At 35.3% G+C, this 19,435-nt stretch overlaps 1 protein-coding gene across 3 annotated transcripts in view; it reads right to left on the bottom strand.

Annotated features, from left to right (window-relative positions):
- The window catches only part of LOC150106485 (pyridoxal phosphate homeostasis protein), a 171,803-nt gene extending 152,654 nt beyond the window's left edge, over positions 1–19,149 (bottom strand). For 2 of the 3 annotated variants that reach the window (XM_090392475.1, XM_090392473.1), the window contains exon 1: positions 18,902–19,149. In XM_090392475.1, coding sequence (XP_090248601.1) covers positions 18,902–18,976 — 75 coding nt within the window. In that variant the 5' untranslated portion in view covers positions 18,977–19,149. Of the gene's footprint in view, positions 1–10,471; positions 10,712–18,901 lie in introns of those variants that run through there. The other variant, XM_090392474.1, reaches the window with a different exon arrangement.
- Between the last annotated feature and the right edge of the window lie 286 nt (positions 19,150–19,435).

Genomic DNA, 19,435 nt, shown 5'->3' on the forward strand with positions numbered 1-19,435 from the left:
CAGAGTAAGGATACGATATGCAATATTCTAACCAGCTCAACAAAGTAACTTGCATGTGTTATTGGATGTACGATATTGATGTGATTTTTTTTATCATTAGATGCCTTTAATTTTTTTAAACCTTTGTAAAATGTAGTTTGTTCAGTTATCAACCATCCTTTCAGTATTTTGTTTATTTCTATTGCTCAATAAAGTCTAAGAAAGTAATTAAATTAATAAAATAGTTTTTATGCAAGTGAATTAAACAGATATTACTTCAAGTATGAACGCCGATTACAGAAAATCTTTGTGATATCACAATCAAAAGATGTTTATGAAGAGTAATGTTACACTATATTATAAATGGCAAATATGACAATGGTAATCAATTGTTTTAAGGGATGATGTGTATATACTAGACATATTTATAGATACTTATACAGTTTACATATGTAGAAAAAATTGAAAATTTCATTCCAAAATCCCAATAAATTTCATCCAATGTAACATTGTCAGAGAGAAAGACCAGTAATTACATTCAAAACATGAATCATAAAAATTAGTTATGTAATGTGCAGTGATGTAGCTAGAGCTTTTGCTGCCTGGGGCAGTTCCTGAGTTTGCTGCCCCTCTCAATACACACCAAAAATACTACAAAAAGTCAAAACGATGTACAAGGAAATAAATTAAAACACTATGTTTATTTTAGTTGTAAGTATAGTTGTTAAAAACTAATTATTAAGTAATAAAAATTGCTAAGTTAATATAAATAAAATAATCATTGAAAAATAAAATTGTGTCACGTGAAAAGTGCCACCCAGGGTGGACCCCCCCACACACACTCCCAGCTATGCCACTGGTAACGTACTTATTAGCTCATGTCTCAGTCACAGCTGAGTTAACAGGATTAAACTATTAGAGTTCAAAGACACAATTCTAAAGTCTTAACTAAAAAAAAAAAAGTAAATAAATAAAAATATGAAAACAGTTAATAGTAATCACTTCCCAAAATGTGAAGATTGGCATACAGTCAGAGTTGTTAAGGTTCTGATGATTTTGCAGCATTTCACAAGTTTGCAGGGAAAGACAATCAAATTTGAACCTCCTAGAATGAAGAATCTTTCTGGTTCCAAAGAACTCTGCCTAGGTGTCAATAGCATGAAAAGCAAGGAACCATAATTAAAATCAGCAATGATTTTAATTATGAAATAGAGAACAAAATAAAAAAACTGAATTAGAGCAAAGTAAAATGAATTTCTTGTGTTTCTGATCGATGACTACATTATGCGGTACACAATAGATGATCAATGAAAGAAATTACATTTTGGAGAAGTGATTAATGTATCTGTCGATATTATTATGAAGAGTGTTGAATTCTGTCTCAAACAATTGGCTGTGACTATCATGTGCTTGCCTAGATGGTGACCACAATTTGATTAAGGAATTGCAAGGGATTTGTTTGCATTACAGCGAATATAATTAACATTATGTGGCTAGTATATTGGTATCCTGATATGTACTCTCAAGGGTGTGTGGATGTGTGGAGTGAGTTTGAGGGAAGATTGGATTTGTATAAGAGAGATGGCTTACATCTGAATGCATTTGGTATCAGGAGTCTTGAAAAACTAATAACTGGTATGAGACCTAATACAGAAAGTCAGGGAAACTAAATTATAAAGGGAGTAAATTAAGGGGATATTAGATCCCACATTGTTTTAAAACCGAATAAGAAACTCAAAGATTGGAATCAGAGAGTTTCATGCCGAATATAGTATAAAAAACTATAAAAGTATCAGCGAATACTAGCGTGAGCTGAATGCAAGTAGTCCTAGAATGTAGTACAAACACGGGCAACTTGTTGCAAAGGTGGGGAAAGTTCTGATCACTATTCTTTGGTATTTACCATAATGTAATAACAGCATACATTTCCTAGGAAATGTATGCTGTTATTACATTATGGTAGGGAGGTCACTACCCAGACCGGTTTCAGCCTTTATTGAGGCTTCATCAGTGAGTAGCTAGACCAAATTATTAACAGCAAAGGGTTTAGCAAAAAGAACATATATACTCCGCAGAGTATATGAGTTTCTTATTCGGTTTTAAAACAATGTGGGATCTAATATCCCCTTAATTTAATTAATGTTTATATCGCCGAAATGAAGCCTGTTGGCTCTTTATATTTTAAAATATAAAGGGAGGAATGGTGAGAATGCGAGTGTAAGAGCAAAAATATTATATGACTGTGTTAATAACAGGAATGGGCTTTATCATGGAAATGTTGACGAGAGAATAATTTCAACATTGTGTTCATCTGGTTCGGACCCATCAAACATGTGCAAAGATGTCTACATATATAAGGCACTAAAGAAGTATAGAGATCTGCAAGTTGTCCAACTGTGTTATGCAGACAAGAGAATACAAAAGAACATGCAGGTAGATTATTATGTCTGTACACGAATGCTAGGAGTATCAGAAACAAAGGGGTAGAGTTTGTTGCCTTGGTCAATATGTTGGGACCTCAGATGATTGCAGATATTAGTGAAACCTGGCTATCAGAATCAGGCACACTAACTGGTATCAAGTGTAACGGGTACAGGATTTTTAGGAAAGATAGAGAGCATGGGGTGTGCTGAATGATATTAGATGATTTGAATCCAGTTGAACTTATCATTGTAGTACTACTATCAACAGTATTGTGACAGTGAGTTCGAAGCCATCTGGTGTGATGTGGAATCTAACAAGACGAATTACATAGTGGAGTGTTGTTACAGACCTAGTGGATCGGTTGTTAGCGATGAAGAAATGCATCGTCAAATCGAAAAGATGAGTGCAAAAAGAGTAGTCATAACTTTAATTATCCAAATATTGATTGGGTAGCAGTAGAATCTTATGAGAAGAATGAAAATCAATTTACTGAGCTGTTGCAGGGCAACTTCCTCAAGCAGGATGTGACAGAAGGAACTCAAGGTCAAAGAGTGTTAATTTTGATTATAGCGTCAGAGTGTGTTTCAGTTAAAGATGTAATTATTATGCCTCCGGTTGGTGACAGTGATCATGCAGTACTCAATTGGGAAGGGACCAAGTTTATGAATATTCCATTCAGGAAAGTTACATGCTGAACTACAAAGCAAGAAATTATGACCAGCTGAGGAGTATACTGAGTTCAGTGGAATGGGATCGGTTGCTGGATGAGAAGAATATTGACAGTGCACGGGAAACATTTAAACAATACTTAACCCTTTAACTGCTGGCTTTATATTCTATTGACATTGTCCCATGTGCTGAATTAATTTTGCAAAAAATTTATAAATAAAATCAATTAAAATTCTTACAAGTAAGAAATCCGGATAGCATCATTACATTCTTGATATACACTTGTTCACTCACAAAAATGACAATAATAGTGTTTTATAAAATTTACATAATCTACAAAGGGTGTCCACTTGAGGGCGTCATTTTTTTCCACACTCAAGTTAACTCGACCATAGCAGTTAAAGGGTTAAATGATGTGATATCAGAATGTGTCCTGAGAGTTCGAAGAATAAATAGGGTAGGAGTCAAATGGATGTGTAATCTTATTAAGCAAAAGATTTGTAAAAAAAGGATGATGTGGAAGGAATACCGTGTGCATAAGAATGATGTCCATTATGAAAGTTATGAGCAGCAAGCTAGAATAGTCACAACTGTTATATGGAAAGAAAAGTCTGAGAATGAAAAGAAACTGGCTCTGTGTGCTAAAGACAACGCACAAGAATTCTATCAATATGCTGCAAGTAAAAGAATGAATGAATATGAAAGAATAACTCTGATAAATGCAGATGGCATGAGGGTAACAGATGCAGAAGAGGTTCAACTAATGAGTGCTCATTTTGTTAAAAGCTATCAACCTAGTGTACACAACACTGAGCTCAATACTACCTCTTCACTGGATAAAGAAACCCATGTGTATGAGGACGAGGTATTAAAGCTGTTGCATAAAACTGAATAAGAATTAAACAATAGGGACAGATGGATATCAGCATGTGCACTATGTTCAACCGAACTTTCTATTCCTTTGACCAGGCAGTTTAATATGAGTCACAGAACAGGAAAGATTCCACAGGAATGTAAAGAATGTATGGTAATTCCATTGCATAAGGGTTCTGAAAATACCGATGTATCCAACTATCGACCAATTAGTAGCTTAGGGATGGGCGGTGAAGATTATGGAAAAATTGCTTGGGGCTCATATTCAGAAATGGGTTGACAGTGAATCTCTACTTTGCAATGAGCAACATGGGTTTACTAAGGGAAGATCATGTTTTAGCAACTTGCTCACATTCTAAGACAATGTTACCATTGAACTATACAATGGAAATGAATACCTCATGATACTTATGGATTTTAGACTATGGCTTTTGATAGAATACAGCATGGTAGACTGTTGCATGAATTGGAGAATATGGGTTTGGATTATAGAATATTAGCATGGATAAGAGGATGGCTGACTGAAAGATATCAAAATGTTGTATACAGCAGATGTGAGTGTGCAAGATTTAAGGTAACTAGTGGTGTACCACAAGGATCAGTGCTTGGTCAACTGTTATTCACTCTGTACAGTAATGATGTTGGGAAGATTTGACAAGTGACATACGGCTATTTGCTGATGATGCAAAGACAGGTAGGGTAATCAGGAATGCTGCTGATATGCAGTACTTGCAGAATGATTTGAATAGGCTGGAATTGTGGGCATGGGAAAATGGGTGTCAGTTCAATGTCAGTAAATGTAAAGTCATTGACTTGGGCATGATTAGATATCCAATGTCATATTGTATTTGTGGGATTATTATTATTACGGGCAACTCCAAGGACTCCTCAGACTCATCGAGGGAGGCCCCAAATCATATTCATCACAACTATTCGACATTCATACAGTATCTATCATACCTTGCCTTAAACTCATTCACTGTCACAGCATCCACCACAGACTCTGGCAGTCCATTCCACTCATTCACCACTCTAAAAGTAAAGAACCCAGCTCTAACACCCTTACTCACAACACTTTTGCCCAGTTTCCATGGATGTCCCCTAGTCCTCCCACAACCAGCTCTGTTCTCAAAAATATCTTCTGAATTAATTTTATAGAAACCCTTCAATAATTTGAATGTCTCAATCATATCTCCCCTCCTCCACCTATCAATCAATTTTTGCAACCCACAAATCCTCAATCTGTTCTCATAAGGTTCATTCCACAGACCTGCTATCATCTTGGTCACTCACCTTTGGATCCTCTCAACCTCCTCCCCCATCAAGAAGAAACCTAGGTGACCAAATCTGGGTACAGTAGTTGAGATGGGGTCTTATCAAGGCTCGATACAGAGGAACAATAACCTGCTTGTCTCTGCTTGTCAACGTATTCTTCAGCAACCAAGTGATTTGATGAGCTGATTTGGCTACTTTTCCAATGTGCCTCCTAAACTTCAACTCCTTATCCATCAACACTCATAAATCTCGTGATGTATGCTAGAATAAACTGATGAGGCCAGGGATCTTGGAGTGTTAGTAGATAGGAAGTTGAAGTTCAGGGCCATGTAGCAAAGATTAGTATTCTCAAAATATAACTCAAAAGATAATTGCAATGCTGAAACGAACTTTCACATGTAAAGATAAGGATGTCGTTTTGCCTCTTAACAGGCCTTGATAAGACCTCACTTGCACTATTGTGCACAGGTCTGGTCTCCTAGTTTCCATTGTGATTCTGATATAGTGGAGAGAGTGCAAAGGAGTGTGTTAAAAATGATATCAGGATTGTGGAATGATTATGAAGATGGATTGAGAATTTGTAGACTGCAGACACTAGCAAACAGGAGAAAGAGGGATGATATGAATGAGACAAACTTCTGAAAGGGTCCTACAAGATTTCAGTTCATGGAATTTTTCAATTTATGGAGCGTGGGGAAAAGACAAGAGGGCATCCTTGGAAGATGAATGCTACTAAGAAGGGGATGGGCTAGATTTTTCTCTCATAGGGAGAGAGTGTGATTGGAATGGATTGCCATTGGATGTTGTAAGTGCAAGCAGTGTGAATTCAAGAATAAGTATGACAGCTGGTGCTTGTAGTATGTGGCCTCCCTCAATGAGTCCCTGACTCTCTGGAGGTCTCTCTTAATAATAATAATAATTACTCTACATATAAAATATCCTGATCATCAGTTTTAATGTCACCTTTATGATACGATATCTTTTACTGTACTCTTTGCTCCATTTCTAAGTTTTTTCAATAGCCTCCAAATATTTTGCCACCTTCTTGATATTTATCTTTATATTCTTTTCCCATGACTTTTGTTTAGTTAGTTTTACATATAGTTTTTCTTTCTTATATTTTTCTCTATATGATCTCAGAGTATAGCTGCCTTATTTGCCAGGAAACTTTCAATATGCTTCCTTTTCCTTGACTACCTCTTTAACTTTCCAAGTCCACCATGGGGTTCTGATTTTTTCTATACTTGCAGACAACCTCACCACACCTCTTTGACTGAATCAAGCAATGTTTTCTTCAGGGTCAGCAACTAAATCTTCAAGGTTTTGGAAAAATTTTTAGGAGGATAAATCAGATAAGAGTTAGAAGAATGAGTATTATCATTAAGCAGAAGCTGTAAAACATGAAAATGCTACAGAGCAGTGTTTCCCAAATTTTTCCTACGACGGAACACTTCACACATCCTGAAATTTTAACGGAACACCTTGGTTAGAGTCGAGTATTGTCGGTCTCACATTCAATGTAAAGCTAAACACGCACTATTGCCGAAGTAGGCTGTATCGCATCACAAAAATGCAACAGTGCACACAGCATGCTGGGCCAGATCATATCACATTGACCTTGCTTGTGACTGCATGTTTCTTAGAATAGATACCTCCATACTTCATTTGTACTCGGATTTGTCGACAATCGTGGGGCTGTCAGCCAGCAGCTGAGTAAAGGCCAGCGCACGCTAGCCTTAATAGCATAATCCACATGCAAAATAAGGAGCGCCTGATTTTCAAACATGTTTGAACTTGTCGCTGCATTTAAAATCATTCCAGGCTCATATTAATTTTGATAATTTTTCACGGAACACTTATTCACTTTCCAGAGAACACCAGTGTTTCACAGTTTGGGAAACCCTGCTATAGAGGATGTACATAAGGAGAACACAAGGCTCATTAGCAGTACAAATTGCAAGCAAAAAGGGTAACAAGCACAGTGAGGAAAATAAAATGAAACTATGAGAAGAAATTAACCATGCAGGCCAAAGCCAATTGCAAAGGGTTTTTTTTTTGTTGTTGTTGCTCACTCTTGGTCAGATCCTGGAGTGGGAGAGAGAGAGCTATAGTTAATAAAGGTACTGCAGAAACATTTCAGGACAATGTAAATAAATTAGTGGTTTGGGCAACAGATGACTGTCAATTCAGTGTGTCAAAGTACAAAGTTAGTGACTTGGAGATTTCAGAACTACAGGTTATGAATTGCATAAATGGAAATGGGATGCAAAAAAATTAATGGTGGACAGGGAGTTGAAGTTCACTGAACATATTGCAAAAGTGGGAAAATATTTCAAAAGATCGTTTGGATGTAACATTAAGTTAATATTGATCTTTATAAGGCTTCTGTGTGTTCACTTCTGGACTACTGTGCACGATCTGGATGCCTAGGTTTCTTAGGGATGTGGAAATGGTGAAGAAGATTCATTCTGGAATACTGTTTTCGATCTAGATGCCTGGGTTTCTTAGGGATGTGGAAATGGTGAAGAAGATTCATTCTGGACTACTGTTTTTGATCTAGATGCCTGGATTACTTAGGGATGTGGAAATGGTGAAGAAGATTCATAGGCAAGTGACCAAAATAGTGACTGAATTGGGGAGTGCTCCCTATGATAGGCTGAAGGTTTATTTCATATGTTACAAAATTTAGCTGATAGGAGGAAAAGAGAGGATATGATAAAAACATATAAGTTACTAAAGTAATTGGAAATTATAAAGTAGAAACTAAAGAAATTTTACAATACATTACTGGATAAGAGAGAATAAGGTGTAAGGACTAATATTATTCTTGGACAGTGGTAAATGATTGGAATGAGTGTTCAGAGGCAGTCAAGCACTTTGTCAGTGAATGACTTTAAAGAGAGGTATGATAAGCATTGTGTCAATAATGGTTAGTTCAGCCCATCCCATGAATCTTCTTAGAGATGCTCATGAAACAACAAAACAAATTTAGTAAACATCTAGATCACAATTAAGATTACCATGCATGGAATGACTTGAAAGAATCACAGAAAAAAAAAAATCCTTTTCTTCACAAGGACGTCTATACAACCATGGAAGCCACAGCCTACTGAAGGAACACACCATCATCTATTCATACGCTGCTGTAAAGTCACAAAATTTTGCATGATATCTAACAGTGACATAACATCTAAAATGAAAATGGTGGCAATAGGGCTCAATTTTTTTTTTTTTTTGAAAATAATTTCCAATTAATAAAGTAAATACATAAAATACTAGTCCACACGGTTAGCCCAGTGGCTATGTGCTTCGCAACCATATGTCTGGGGAAGGAGTGTCCTAGGTTCGATTCCCATCTACGACGTGAGGAGCTTAAGGATCTTTCTCAGCCATAGCCAAGTTAGCCGGTCTTGGGCATGGACAGCAGGGTTTTCCCCCCAGTTTATCTGGGGTTTATCATCCCGCAAGCAGGCAAACCGGCCCCGTGAACACACGCTGCTACAGTCAAAAAATACATCCCCCCCTGCGGTAGGCTCGGGGACAGGCCAGTTGGGGGTTGTACTAACAAAAAAAAAAAGTCACATCAAAAATGTAACACGTGGATACTGCATTGGAAGTGGGATAAATGCGCAGAGGAAAAAGAAGAAATACAGATTTATAAGATGTATTTTATACTTTTCAGTTACTCAATTCATTTTAACTGTTTTTTTTTTTTGTTGTTTTTTGTGTGTATGTGTGTTAACTTTCATAGCAGGTAAAATATCAGACATGAAAAATATACTTATTTTTCATAAACTTCCCAAGAAATATTCTTGTTTAATTCTTTACCAAAGCATAAGCAAACAAAGTTTGCACATGAAGTATCTTCATGACTGGGCTACAGAGGCTAACAACTTCACATCAATTGCCTTAGTATCCCATAGTGCAAAGCACACCTTCATTGGAATGTGAATAATGCTGTGAATTATGGGAAAAGCCACTATCCAGACCAGTTTTGACCTTTATCGAGGTCTTATCATCAGTAGGAGCCAAACCCAGAAGAGATACACTAAGATTTAATTAATGCAGAAGTCATTTCCCATATAGAAGCAGTAAAAAGGTGTATCATCTTATTATTAAAGGAAAAGGAACATGTGCCTTTGTTAAAAAGATTGGATTCAAATCTTGTCATAACAGAAGAAACCTTTATAAGGACAAGCGAAGGCTAATTAGCTGTTACATGACATGCAGTATTTTACTGCCTTATTTGCCACATAAATATATATATACTTAAAATTTTTAGCATTCCCTGACACTAAGAAGAACTTTACACAATTTACCTGTAAACTTTATGGCAGTTGTCACAACTGTTGCTTAACAGAAGACAGTGCTGCCACAGATTATTATTATTATTACATGACAGCTCCAAGGAGTCCTAAGACTCATCGAGGGAGGGCACCTACTACAACTCTCTGTCTCCAACTACTTAATTCACTAACTATAACAAACTGTAACTACCACCATCATCTACACCAGGGTTTCTCAAACTTTTCCTATGATGGAACACTTCGCAAATCTTGAAATTTTAACGGAACGCCTTGGTTAGAGTCGAGTATCGTCGGTCTTGTATTCAACGTAAAGCTAAGTGCACACTATCGCCAGAGCAGGCTGTGTCGCATTGCAAAAATGTGACGGCGCACACTACAGGCATGCAGGGAATTGTGCTATTAAGGCCAGCGCGAACTGGCCTTAATAGCACAATCCACATGCAAAGTGAGGAGCATCTGATTTTCAAACAGGTTTGAACTTGTCACAGCATTTAAAACCATAGTTTGTACAACGCTGATCTACACCATGCCATCTACAGCTGACCACCACCAATAGTATTTTTTGTCTGTAAATTGGGTGTGTTCTCAAGACTGATTTGTCAGTATGCGAGATGAAAAAAACAAAGTTTCCAGGAGAAAAACCCTGCTACCTCCATATGAGATCGACTAACTCACCTTCAATGGAAAAGTGGGGAAAAAAAAAAAAAGATTCCTCTCGTCATGACAAGAATCGAACTTAGGCCTTTTCCGATGGAAAGAAAATTTTAAGATTGTCTTTTAACTATTAAAGATAACTTTTCTTTCTTTCAAGTCTTAAGTATATCATTAAACTACACAGGATAACATATTGAGAATTATTTTTTACACACTGTGTATCTAAACAAATTTCTGCCTTTAACATTAATAGTAAATTTATGATATTTGCAATTTGATATTAAGCTTACACTAGAATATAAAAGCTTTTGGTCCATCTAAATTGAAATTATGAGAATCTTCATAAGAATAGCAAACTCATGCATCACAAAATTTATTGTTTGTATAGGTCTCTTGCACACGTACTCCACTTGCAAACTTTCATAAATGCTGTTCCACAGAACTATAATCCATCATTCCTGCACTTCATTGCCTATATGAACATGAGCAGCAGCTGCTCAACATCCATTTTTTAGCCAAACTGCAAATTGGTAAATTTACTTAAGTTAAGGGATATTACATCCCATATTGTTTCTTAGCCGAATAAGAAACTCAAAGAGTTTCATGCCGAATATAAAAACTATATAAAGTTCGGCGATTCCAAGCATAAGCAAATACCTGGATAGTGCAGCACCTGACTCATTTGGTAGTGCAAACTGAGGCAACTCATAGTAAGGGTGGAGAAAGCTCCGATCACTATTCTTGGTATTTACCCATAATGTGAACTTAGCTCCTAGGAGCTGTATTACTGTTCTACATTATGAGGGAAGGTCACTACCCAGACCGGTTTCAACCTTTATTGAGGTCTCGTCAGTAAGTAGGTAGACTTAGTTAATACTAAGTTTGTAGCGAACAGAACTTACATCCCTTCTATGAGAATTGCCAAGAAGGTGTCCTAATAAATTACTAATTATATGAAGAGCCGTTTGCTGCAAACTTGGTATTAACTAGGTCTACCTACTCACTGAAGAGACCTCAATAAAGGTTAAAACCGGTCTGGGTAGTGACCTTCTCTCATAATGTAGAACAGTAATACAGCTCCTAGGAGCTAAGTTCACATTATGGGTAAATACCAAGAATAGTGATCGGAGCTTGCTCCACCCTTACTATGAGTTGCCTCAGTTTGCACTACCAAATAGGTCAGGTGCTGCACTATCCAGATATTTGCTTACGCTTGGAATCGCCGAACTTTATATAGTTTTTATATTTGGCATGAAACTCTTTGAGTTTCTTATTCGGCTAAGAAACAATATGGGATGTAATATCCCTTAACTTAAATAACTTCATGTCGCCAAATTAGTAATTGCTAAATTTACTTTTTATGCTTCTCCTCTCGCATTTCATGTCTATCTGTGTTTGTTGGAAGAACAGCTATCCTCACCAAATATTTGCAAGGACCACAACTTCCAGCTATTCAAAATGAACAATAGGGTTTCTACACACTGTTCCAAATTTGAACCAAACAAAAACAATTTTCAAGATATTTTGACATCATGTAACCACTTACTATACTATATAACTTTACTATTAAAAATCATTTATAACATAATAACTTCTCACATATTCTACTTTCCTTAATTTCACTGTCATCTATAGTAGCTTTATTTATGAATTAATGTTATGATCAGTAGTAAAGTTTGGATCAGCATCATACTTGTCTAGAGCAATGAAATTACTTTTATTTTCTTCTGACTTTCTTGCAACAGTTTCCTCAAAATGTGATTAATATTATTATTATTATGGGCAACTCCAGGGAGTCGACAGACTCATCAAGGGAAGCCCTAACATCATGTCAAGAACAACTATTCTTGACATGATGGGCCCCTAGTCCTCTCACCACCAGTCCTATTTTCAAAAATATCTTCTGAATTAATCCTATAGAAACCCTTCAGTAATTTGAATGTCTCAATCATATCACCCCTTTCTGCCCATCAACCAATTTCTGCAACCCACAAATCTTCAACCTGTTCTCATAAGGATCATTCCACAGACCTGCTATCATCTTGATTACTCGTCTCTGGATCCTCTCCACCTCCTCCCCATCAAGAAGAAACCCTGGCACCCATATCTGGGCAGAGTAGTCTAGATGGGGTCTTGTCAAGGCTCAATTTTAATATACATAAAAGTTAATGAATAAACCAAAATCCCAAATGTTTGTGATTAGAACAAAAGTGATGAGTAAGAATCTAATAGACACTATGAGAAGTGCAAAAACAAATTTTTGCTATGTTACATAGCTTACCAGGTAACTCTATATTTTGGTTGTGGAAGTTGTTATTCTGAATTATAGTCAAAGCAACTTAAACTATGAACAAGCAATTGGAACTGTATCATGTCTATTAATTGCACATTTTTCTGATTGCTTTGCATGATGAAAATGCTGAGTTCCTAGGAAGAAAAACTTCCTACCTCCATACATGACTGGCCAGGTTAGGTGAGGTTTATAGTTTATTTGGCACAAAAACAACACAGGTCATACTGTGCCATACTAAAGGTTACAACTATATATAAGCAGTTACAGGAAAATTGTAAACAGTATGTCTGTACAAGAATCTAGTTCCACAATGCATCTACAGATAAACAGAACTGCTGCAGAGGGCACAGCAACACACAAGGTCAGAGGTTATTACAGTAGTGCAAAAACAGTTAACAATATAAGTTAATACATAAAATACGCAACACTACAAAGCCAAGGAATGCAGTATCTACATATATGTAAAATTATACCAGATGCTTTTACAGCAGTACAAAAATAGGCAAAAAGGAATTATTATACAATATTCATGGATAAAAATTAAATTTGGCAATGTAGTATAAACAGAATTTAGCAATACATATAAACAGAATTACTAGAAGGTTCACAAATAGACAAGGTGTCCTACAGCACTACATGATTAGTAGAAAAATAAATTAGTAAATAAAATGCACACACAAAATTTATGTTAAGCAATGCAGTATCTATATATAAACAAAATTACTGCAGAGGTTTCAGCAGTACATAAATAGATAACAGTACAGGTTAACAAAACAATATGTATATACAAAACAAGTCAAGGAAAGCTGTATCTACATATAGTATGATTACAACAAACATTATTATACTAATACTTAAAGAGTCAGAAAGGAATTATTATACAGCATATATGCATAAAATTTAAGTTTAGCATTATGGCATTTACATATTAACAAAATTACAACAGGGTGACACAAATATACAAGAGTATACAAATTGTCAGTCTGGTTGGTTAGCATATCCACTCTCCAGCCAAAAGGCTGTGGGTTCGAATCCCATGTGGGCATGGATGTTTGTGATCGTCTGTGAAAGTACCAGTGGTGGTAGGCAGCGGTAAATGGCGTTGGTGTAAGATTATGAAGGTTGGTGGAGTAGTGAGACACAAAGTTGTAGAGTAGATGCCCTCCATCGATGAGTCTTTGGACTCCCTGGAGGTGTGATGTAATAATAATTGGTCAAATTTAACCTAATGAATAATATGTATGTATGAAAGTTAAGCAAAACAGTATTTGCATAAAAACAAATTTACAGTGAAATGTGTTTGAATAAATTAATTCCTTCTAAAAAATTAAAAACATCATACAATTTGCCTGAGTCTGCTAGCATTTCCCTGAGTGTATATGGCTTGGTTAGATAAGTGAAAATTTCATTCCTCTCTCATGTAAATTGTTGACACTCTATCAGAATATGATAAATAGTGAGATGTGTGTTGCATTTTTCACATATGGGAGGGGCATCAGCTCTCAGTAAATAAGAATGCATAAGGTGACTACAACTTATGCAGAGCCTAGCAAGAACAACCTCCTCCTTTCTCTTTGTATGTTGACTAGAATGCCAGTGTTTAATTTCAGGTTTAATGTCATATATTTTGTTTGTTAATGCTTCCTGCCATGTTGACTCCCACTGAGCAATTAGCTTTGATCTTATAAGCTGTTTGTAGTCTGTATATAGAACTGTCAAACAGTATATAGAGAAGGTATGACTAATTTAGCAGCTGCATCTGCAGGCCTCATTTCCCTTAATTCTGATGTGGCTGGGAATCCAGCAGAACTGAACATCAAAATTAAGGGTTTTCATTTTGTGAAACAGGTGTAGCACCTCATAAAGTATTGGGTGTGGATTATACATAGGAGAGGAGATAGCCTGTAAAGAGCTCAACGAGTCTGTATAAATTATACACTTTTGGTAGCAGTTTTCTTTTATATGCACAAGTGCAAGCTGAATGGCATGTAACTCTGCTGTATAATTACTGTAGTCTGGTGGGATCTGATTTGAGATAATAACGTCAGGAAACACAGTAGCACAGCCAACAGAGGTATTAGTTCTTTAACCACTGGTATCGATGGGTAAGAAATCAGCATGTGCTGCTCTGTGTACATTAAACAATTGCAGGTAGATGGATGATGGAGTATAAGATTTCTGTAGCTGACAAAGTGAGAGGTTGCAGGATGGTGTATAAACCTGCCATGGAGAAATGCTGTTATGTTTAGTGTAGCCAATGCAGAGAGAAGATACTAGTCCATGTAGGATGATCTGGGAGAGATTTTATTTTTAGAGCGTAATTAAGTGATAGAGCCGGTTCATTTGCTTCAACATAGAGACTTTGAGTCGGTGATGTGCGAAACGCACCGGTAGCTATCCGTATACCCTGATGATGGATGGAATCTGACCAGCATGAAGCTCGATCAGCACCCCACTCAGTAGAGGATTGAGTGCAAAGGCGGTTCAAAGTTCTTTTGCACTTTTCTCTTAGTTGACGAATGTGTGCTAGAAATGTAAGTTTTCTGCCAAAGATGGGTCCCAAGATCTTGGTTTCTGTAGCTACTGGAATAACAGTATGTCCCATTCTTAGTTCAGGATCTGGGTGATGAGTGCGTTTTCGACAGAAGTGTACACAGACACTTTTTTCTGTTGAAAACCTAAATCCATTATTAAGAGCCCACAGAGAGACATGATCAATTGTTTGCTGAAGTTGTCTTTCAGTTACTCTCATGTTACATGAATGACAGTAAATTGTGAAGTCATCAACATACAGAGCATTTAGCCAAATCACCTTCAGTTGAAAGGCCTATGTTTTAGAAAAGGAAGGCAATCAACATAATATAAATATTTGGCAATATACTATGTAACTAGTTAAGAGTTAATTTGGTCAGTTGTGTAATAGCATTTTTTATATGGTAAACACATTCATTATCATGACAAATGCACAGTCTGATTTAAATAATTCATTATATAATTATTAACAATAGCACCTCCATAATGCAAATAAAAAAACAAGGAGGCATTGTACCTTTGTACTGAAAAAAGACCCAAGTTTGATTTTAATCATGATGAGAAGAATCATTATATGGGCTTTTCAACTGAAGGTGGGTCAACCAATCTCATACAGAGGCAGTAGTTTTATCTGCCAAAAGTCGTATTTTTCATTTGCATATAAGCAATATGCCAGAGACTTGCAATTTACTGACAAATACTACTGGTGGATGGTATGTAAATAGTGAATAATGCCACTAAGTGATAGAAGATTAAGCAGTGGAGACAGCAAGTGGAATGTCCTCTTGCCACGAGTCCTTGGAGATGTCATGTAATAATAACATTTTGTATAACTGAGGTACTAAAAACTACCCAACTAAAATATGTCTGCTATAGTAAACATCTCTTATACAAATTTCATCAGAATTCTTCAGACTACAGAGATGATTTTATATAATATGCATGCATACGAAATATCAAAAGCAATTATAACATATGCATAAACAACCACTGCAAAACCATCAAATTTTATGGTTGGAGCTTTTTTTTTTCAACAAACATATCATAAAATGATGTTTTATATACAACCACTTTCACCATCAACCAGAGTACCACTAAACTCAACAATGCAAACATGGAATGAAAGCTTATCAAAGAAATTTTATGCATGTGTGTGTGTGTGTGTAGTGGGGAGGGTAACATAATCATCAAAATGCTAATTATGGGTACAGACCATATTTGTCTATTCTGATCTCATTATCCATCTAATATTCTTTTTTGAGGTCTACCCTTCCTTCTCTTTCCAATTGACTTATATTTCAGTATTTGTTTAGGATATCGGGTGTTGGCCATTTGGTTTACATGTTCTATCCATTTTTGTTTATAATTGTTTAGTTTTCCTTCTACTGATTTTGTTTTTAGTTCTTTTAAGATGGCTTTGTTCCTTTTTTGGTCTAATAATGTGTATTTTGCAGTTCCTCTCATAAATCTCATTTCACTTGTTTTTATTCTTTATCTTGTTTGTTTATTGCCCAAATTTCACTGCCATATTATAATATGGGCACTGCTAAAGTATTGTATATTTTCAAGTGTGTTTCTTCTTGTACTATATTTGAACTGAGCGTTCTACAATATTTATCACACCTATAATCGGTAAAAATTTTGAAGTTTTTAATTTTATGTCTTTTTCTCTGTCATGATATTTCACATCCAAGATACTGAAAGTATTTATCTGTTCTATTATTTTATTATTAATAACTATTTTACTTCTAACTGGAGTTTGTCCATAAAATGCCATGGTTTTAGTTTTATCTATGTGAATTTTCATTCCAAACTGTTCTACTATAACATTTAAATTATATATTGCTCTTTGTAAATTGTCTTCCTTATCTAATATTACCATCATCTGCAAATTATAGCATATTTATTCTGTTATTCCAGGAAATTTCTAAACCTGGATTGTTTAAGGTATTAATCCACTGTATTAATATTTTATTAATGTAAATATTGAAAAGTGTTGAAAACAGAGGGCATCCTTGTCTTACTCCTTGGTTTATATTGTTTTTCAGACATTTTTTTTTCATTTCTTTTTATTTTATTATCTTTATATATATTTAATATTGCATGCAGTAAAATATTAGGTATATTTATTACTTGTAATATATCAAACAGTATACAACTTTTTACTTTGTCAACTGCTTTTTCATAATCTATAAACAAAAGATAAGTTTCTAAATTAAATTCTCTTCTTTTTTCTATAAGTAGTTTTAAACAGAAAGTTGTATCCATTGTAGAGGATCCTTTTCTAAATCTATTTTGACATTCTAATATTTTTTCATTGTATATTTTCAGTTTTTCATTAAGTATTCTACTATATATTTTGTAGCATGTATTCAATAAACAAATACCTCTGTAATTAGCTGGTTTTGTTTTATCCCCTTTTTTAAATATAGATATTACTATACTTGTATTCCATATTACTGTACTTGTATTTCATTGACATTTATCAATTTATATATTTTATTTAAAAATTTTAATAATCTTTGATGAAATTTTTTTCCAGTAAATTTATACAGTTTGGAGTTTATCCTATCTTCTCCTGCTGATTTGTCATTTTTTAAAAATTTTATTTAGGTTGTCCATTAATTCTTTCATAGATATTATATCATTTAATAATAAATTTAGTTTAATCCTTTATCTAAGTGTAAGCAAACAAAGTTTGCGCCTGAAGTATCTTCAGGACTGAGGTAACTCATGGTAAAGGTGGACCAAGCTCCACCTTTGCCACGAGTACCTCAGTCCTGAAGATACTTTGTTTGCTTACACTTGGATAAAGGATTAAACTAAATTTATTATAGTCTAACCAAGTGGAAAAAATACTTCCAATATTTTTCTCTAAATCCATAGTAATTTAATAATAAGGTGATAACACTTTTGGCAACTCATATAGGGAAATATGACTTCTCCATTGCTTCTGCCTCAGTATCACTACCTCTGGGTCGGGCTCCCACTGACAAGACCTCAATAAATGTCGAAACCGGTCTAGATAGTGGCCCTTAATGAATAGCATTATACACGTCTGCAAGGAGATGTGCTTTGCATTATGGAAGATACTGAGACAAGGAGTGATGAGAGCTTGGTCCACCTTAACCACGAGTTGCCTCAGTCCTGAAGATACTTCAAGTGCAAACTATGTTTGCTTACACTAGGATAAAGGATTAAACTAAATTTATTATAGTCTAACAAGTGGAAAAAATACTTCCAATATATCATTTAATATCGAATTGAAGAAAGAATATGTGAGAAGCTATTATGTTATAAATGATTTTTAATAGTAAAGTTATATAGCATAGTAAGTAAGTAAACATAAATATAGTAAGTGGTTACTTGATGTCAAAATATCTTGAAAATTGTTTTTGTTAGGTTCAAATTTGGAACAGCAGTGTAGAAACCCTGTTGTTCATTTTGAATAGCTGAAAGTTGTGGTCCTTGGCAAATATTTGGTGAGGACAGCTGTTCTTTCAACAAACACAGATAGACATGAATAAAATATTATCGAAGACCTTTGAAATTTTATGCGTGTGTGTGGGGGGAGATAACATGAGTTATTGTGCTCCAATAAAGCTTCTTACAGAAAATGCGAAACAATCGAAGCTTTGACATTACTATTAGGAAATTCCAAAAGGAAGGGATGTGTAAGCCACACTAATGATTACCTAAACCAGAGCGCCCTTCCCACTAGAATGTTTCGGTAACTCGGTTAAGCTGGCAAAAGAAACAAGCAGAATCCTTAAAACGTTGAATCTGTTTACAGAAAAAAAAAAAAAAAACGATAAACTACCACCAGCATTTCGAAATGGAACGAAAAGGATAAGATTACACCGTTTACTTATCATAACTAATATATGATACATACTAATGGTCGTTTAAGAAAAGCTGTATGGATTTTTTCTTGAACTGACTCTAGCGCATGCTGAATACTATCTTCCATTGCTCTTCGTAATGAACAACCGTCAGTTCAACCGAACAGAATTTCGCATCCAAAGTAAAAGATATTGAAGAAGCAGTTCGTATTTCATTAACATTATATTATGAGTTTAGAATCGTCATCCCCTGTAATACGCTTATACACAAATAAAACCCCTCCAAATTACATTACACGGAACCGTTGAATCTCTAGGAAATTAAACAGTTAGGAGGCGCAGCGCCTCTAAATCACTTCAAAAAACGTGATAAATATTATTTTAATACATGAAAGAAAGCCAAATATATTACGTTACTAAATAATAAAATTTTATTAACTCTTGTTATTAAAAAAAACAATGAAAAATAAAATAAAAACCTCTCTAACGCCAGGGAGTAAGAAGAATTCCTTTTTCATGACCACTTTTGGGAGATAAGGATGGCCGGGTTGGCCAAGTGGTTAGCGTATCTGCTCTCCGGCCAACAG

Source organism: Typopeltis vanoorti, chromosome 5 (genome assembly GCF_054136105.1).
Source record: "Typopeltis vanoorti isolate ZY-2024b chromosome 5, IOZ_Tvanoo_1.0, whole genome shotgun sequence".
Lineage (NCBI taxonomy): Eukaryota > Metazoa > Arthropoda > Arachnida > Uropygi > Thelyphonidae > Typopeltis > Typopeltis vanoorti.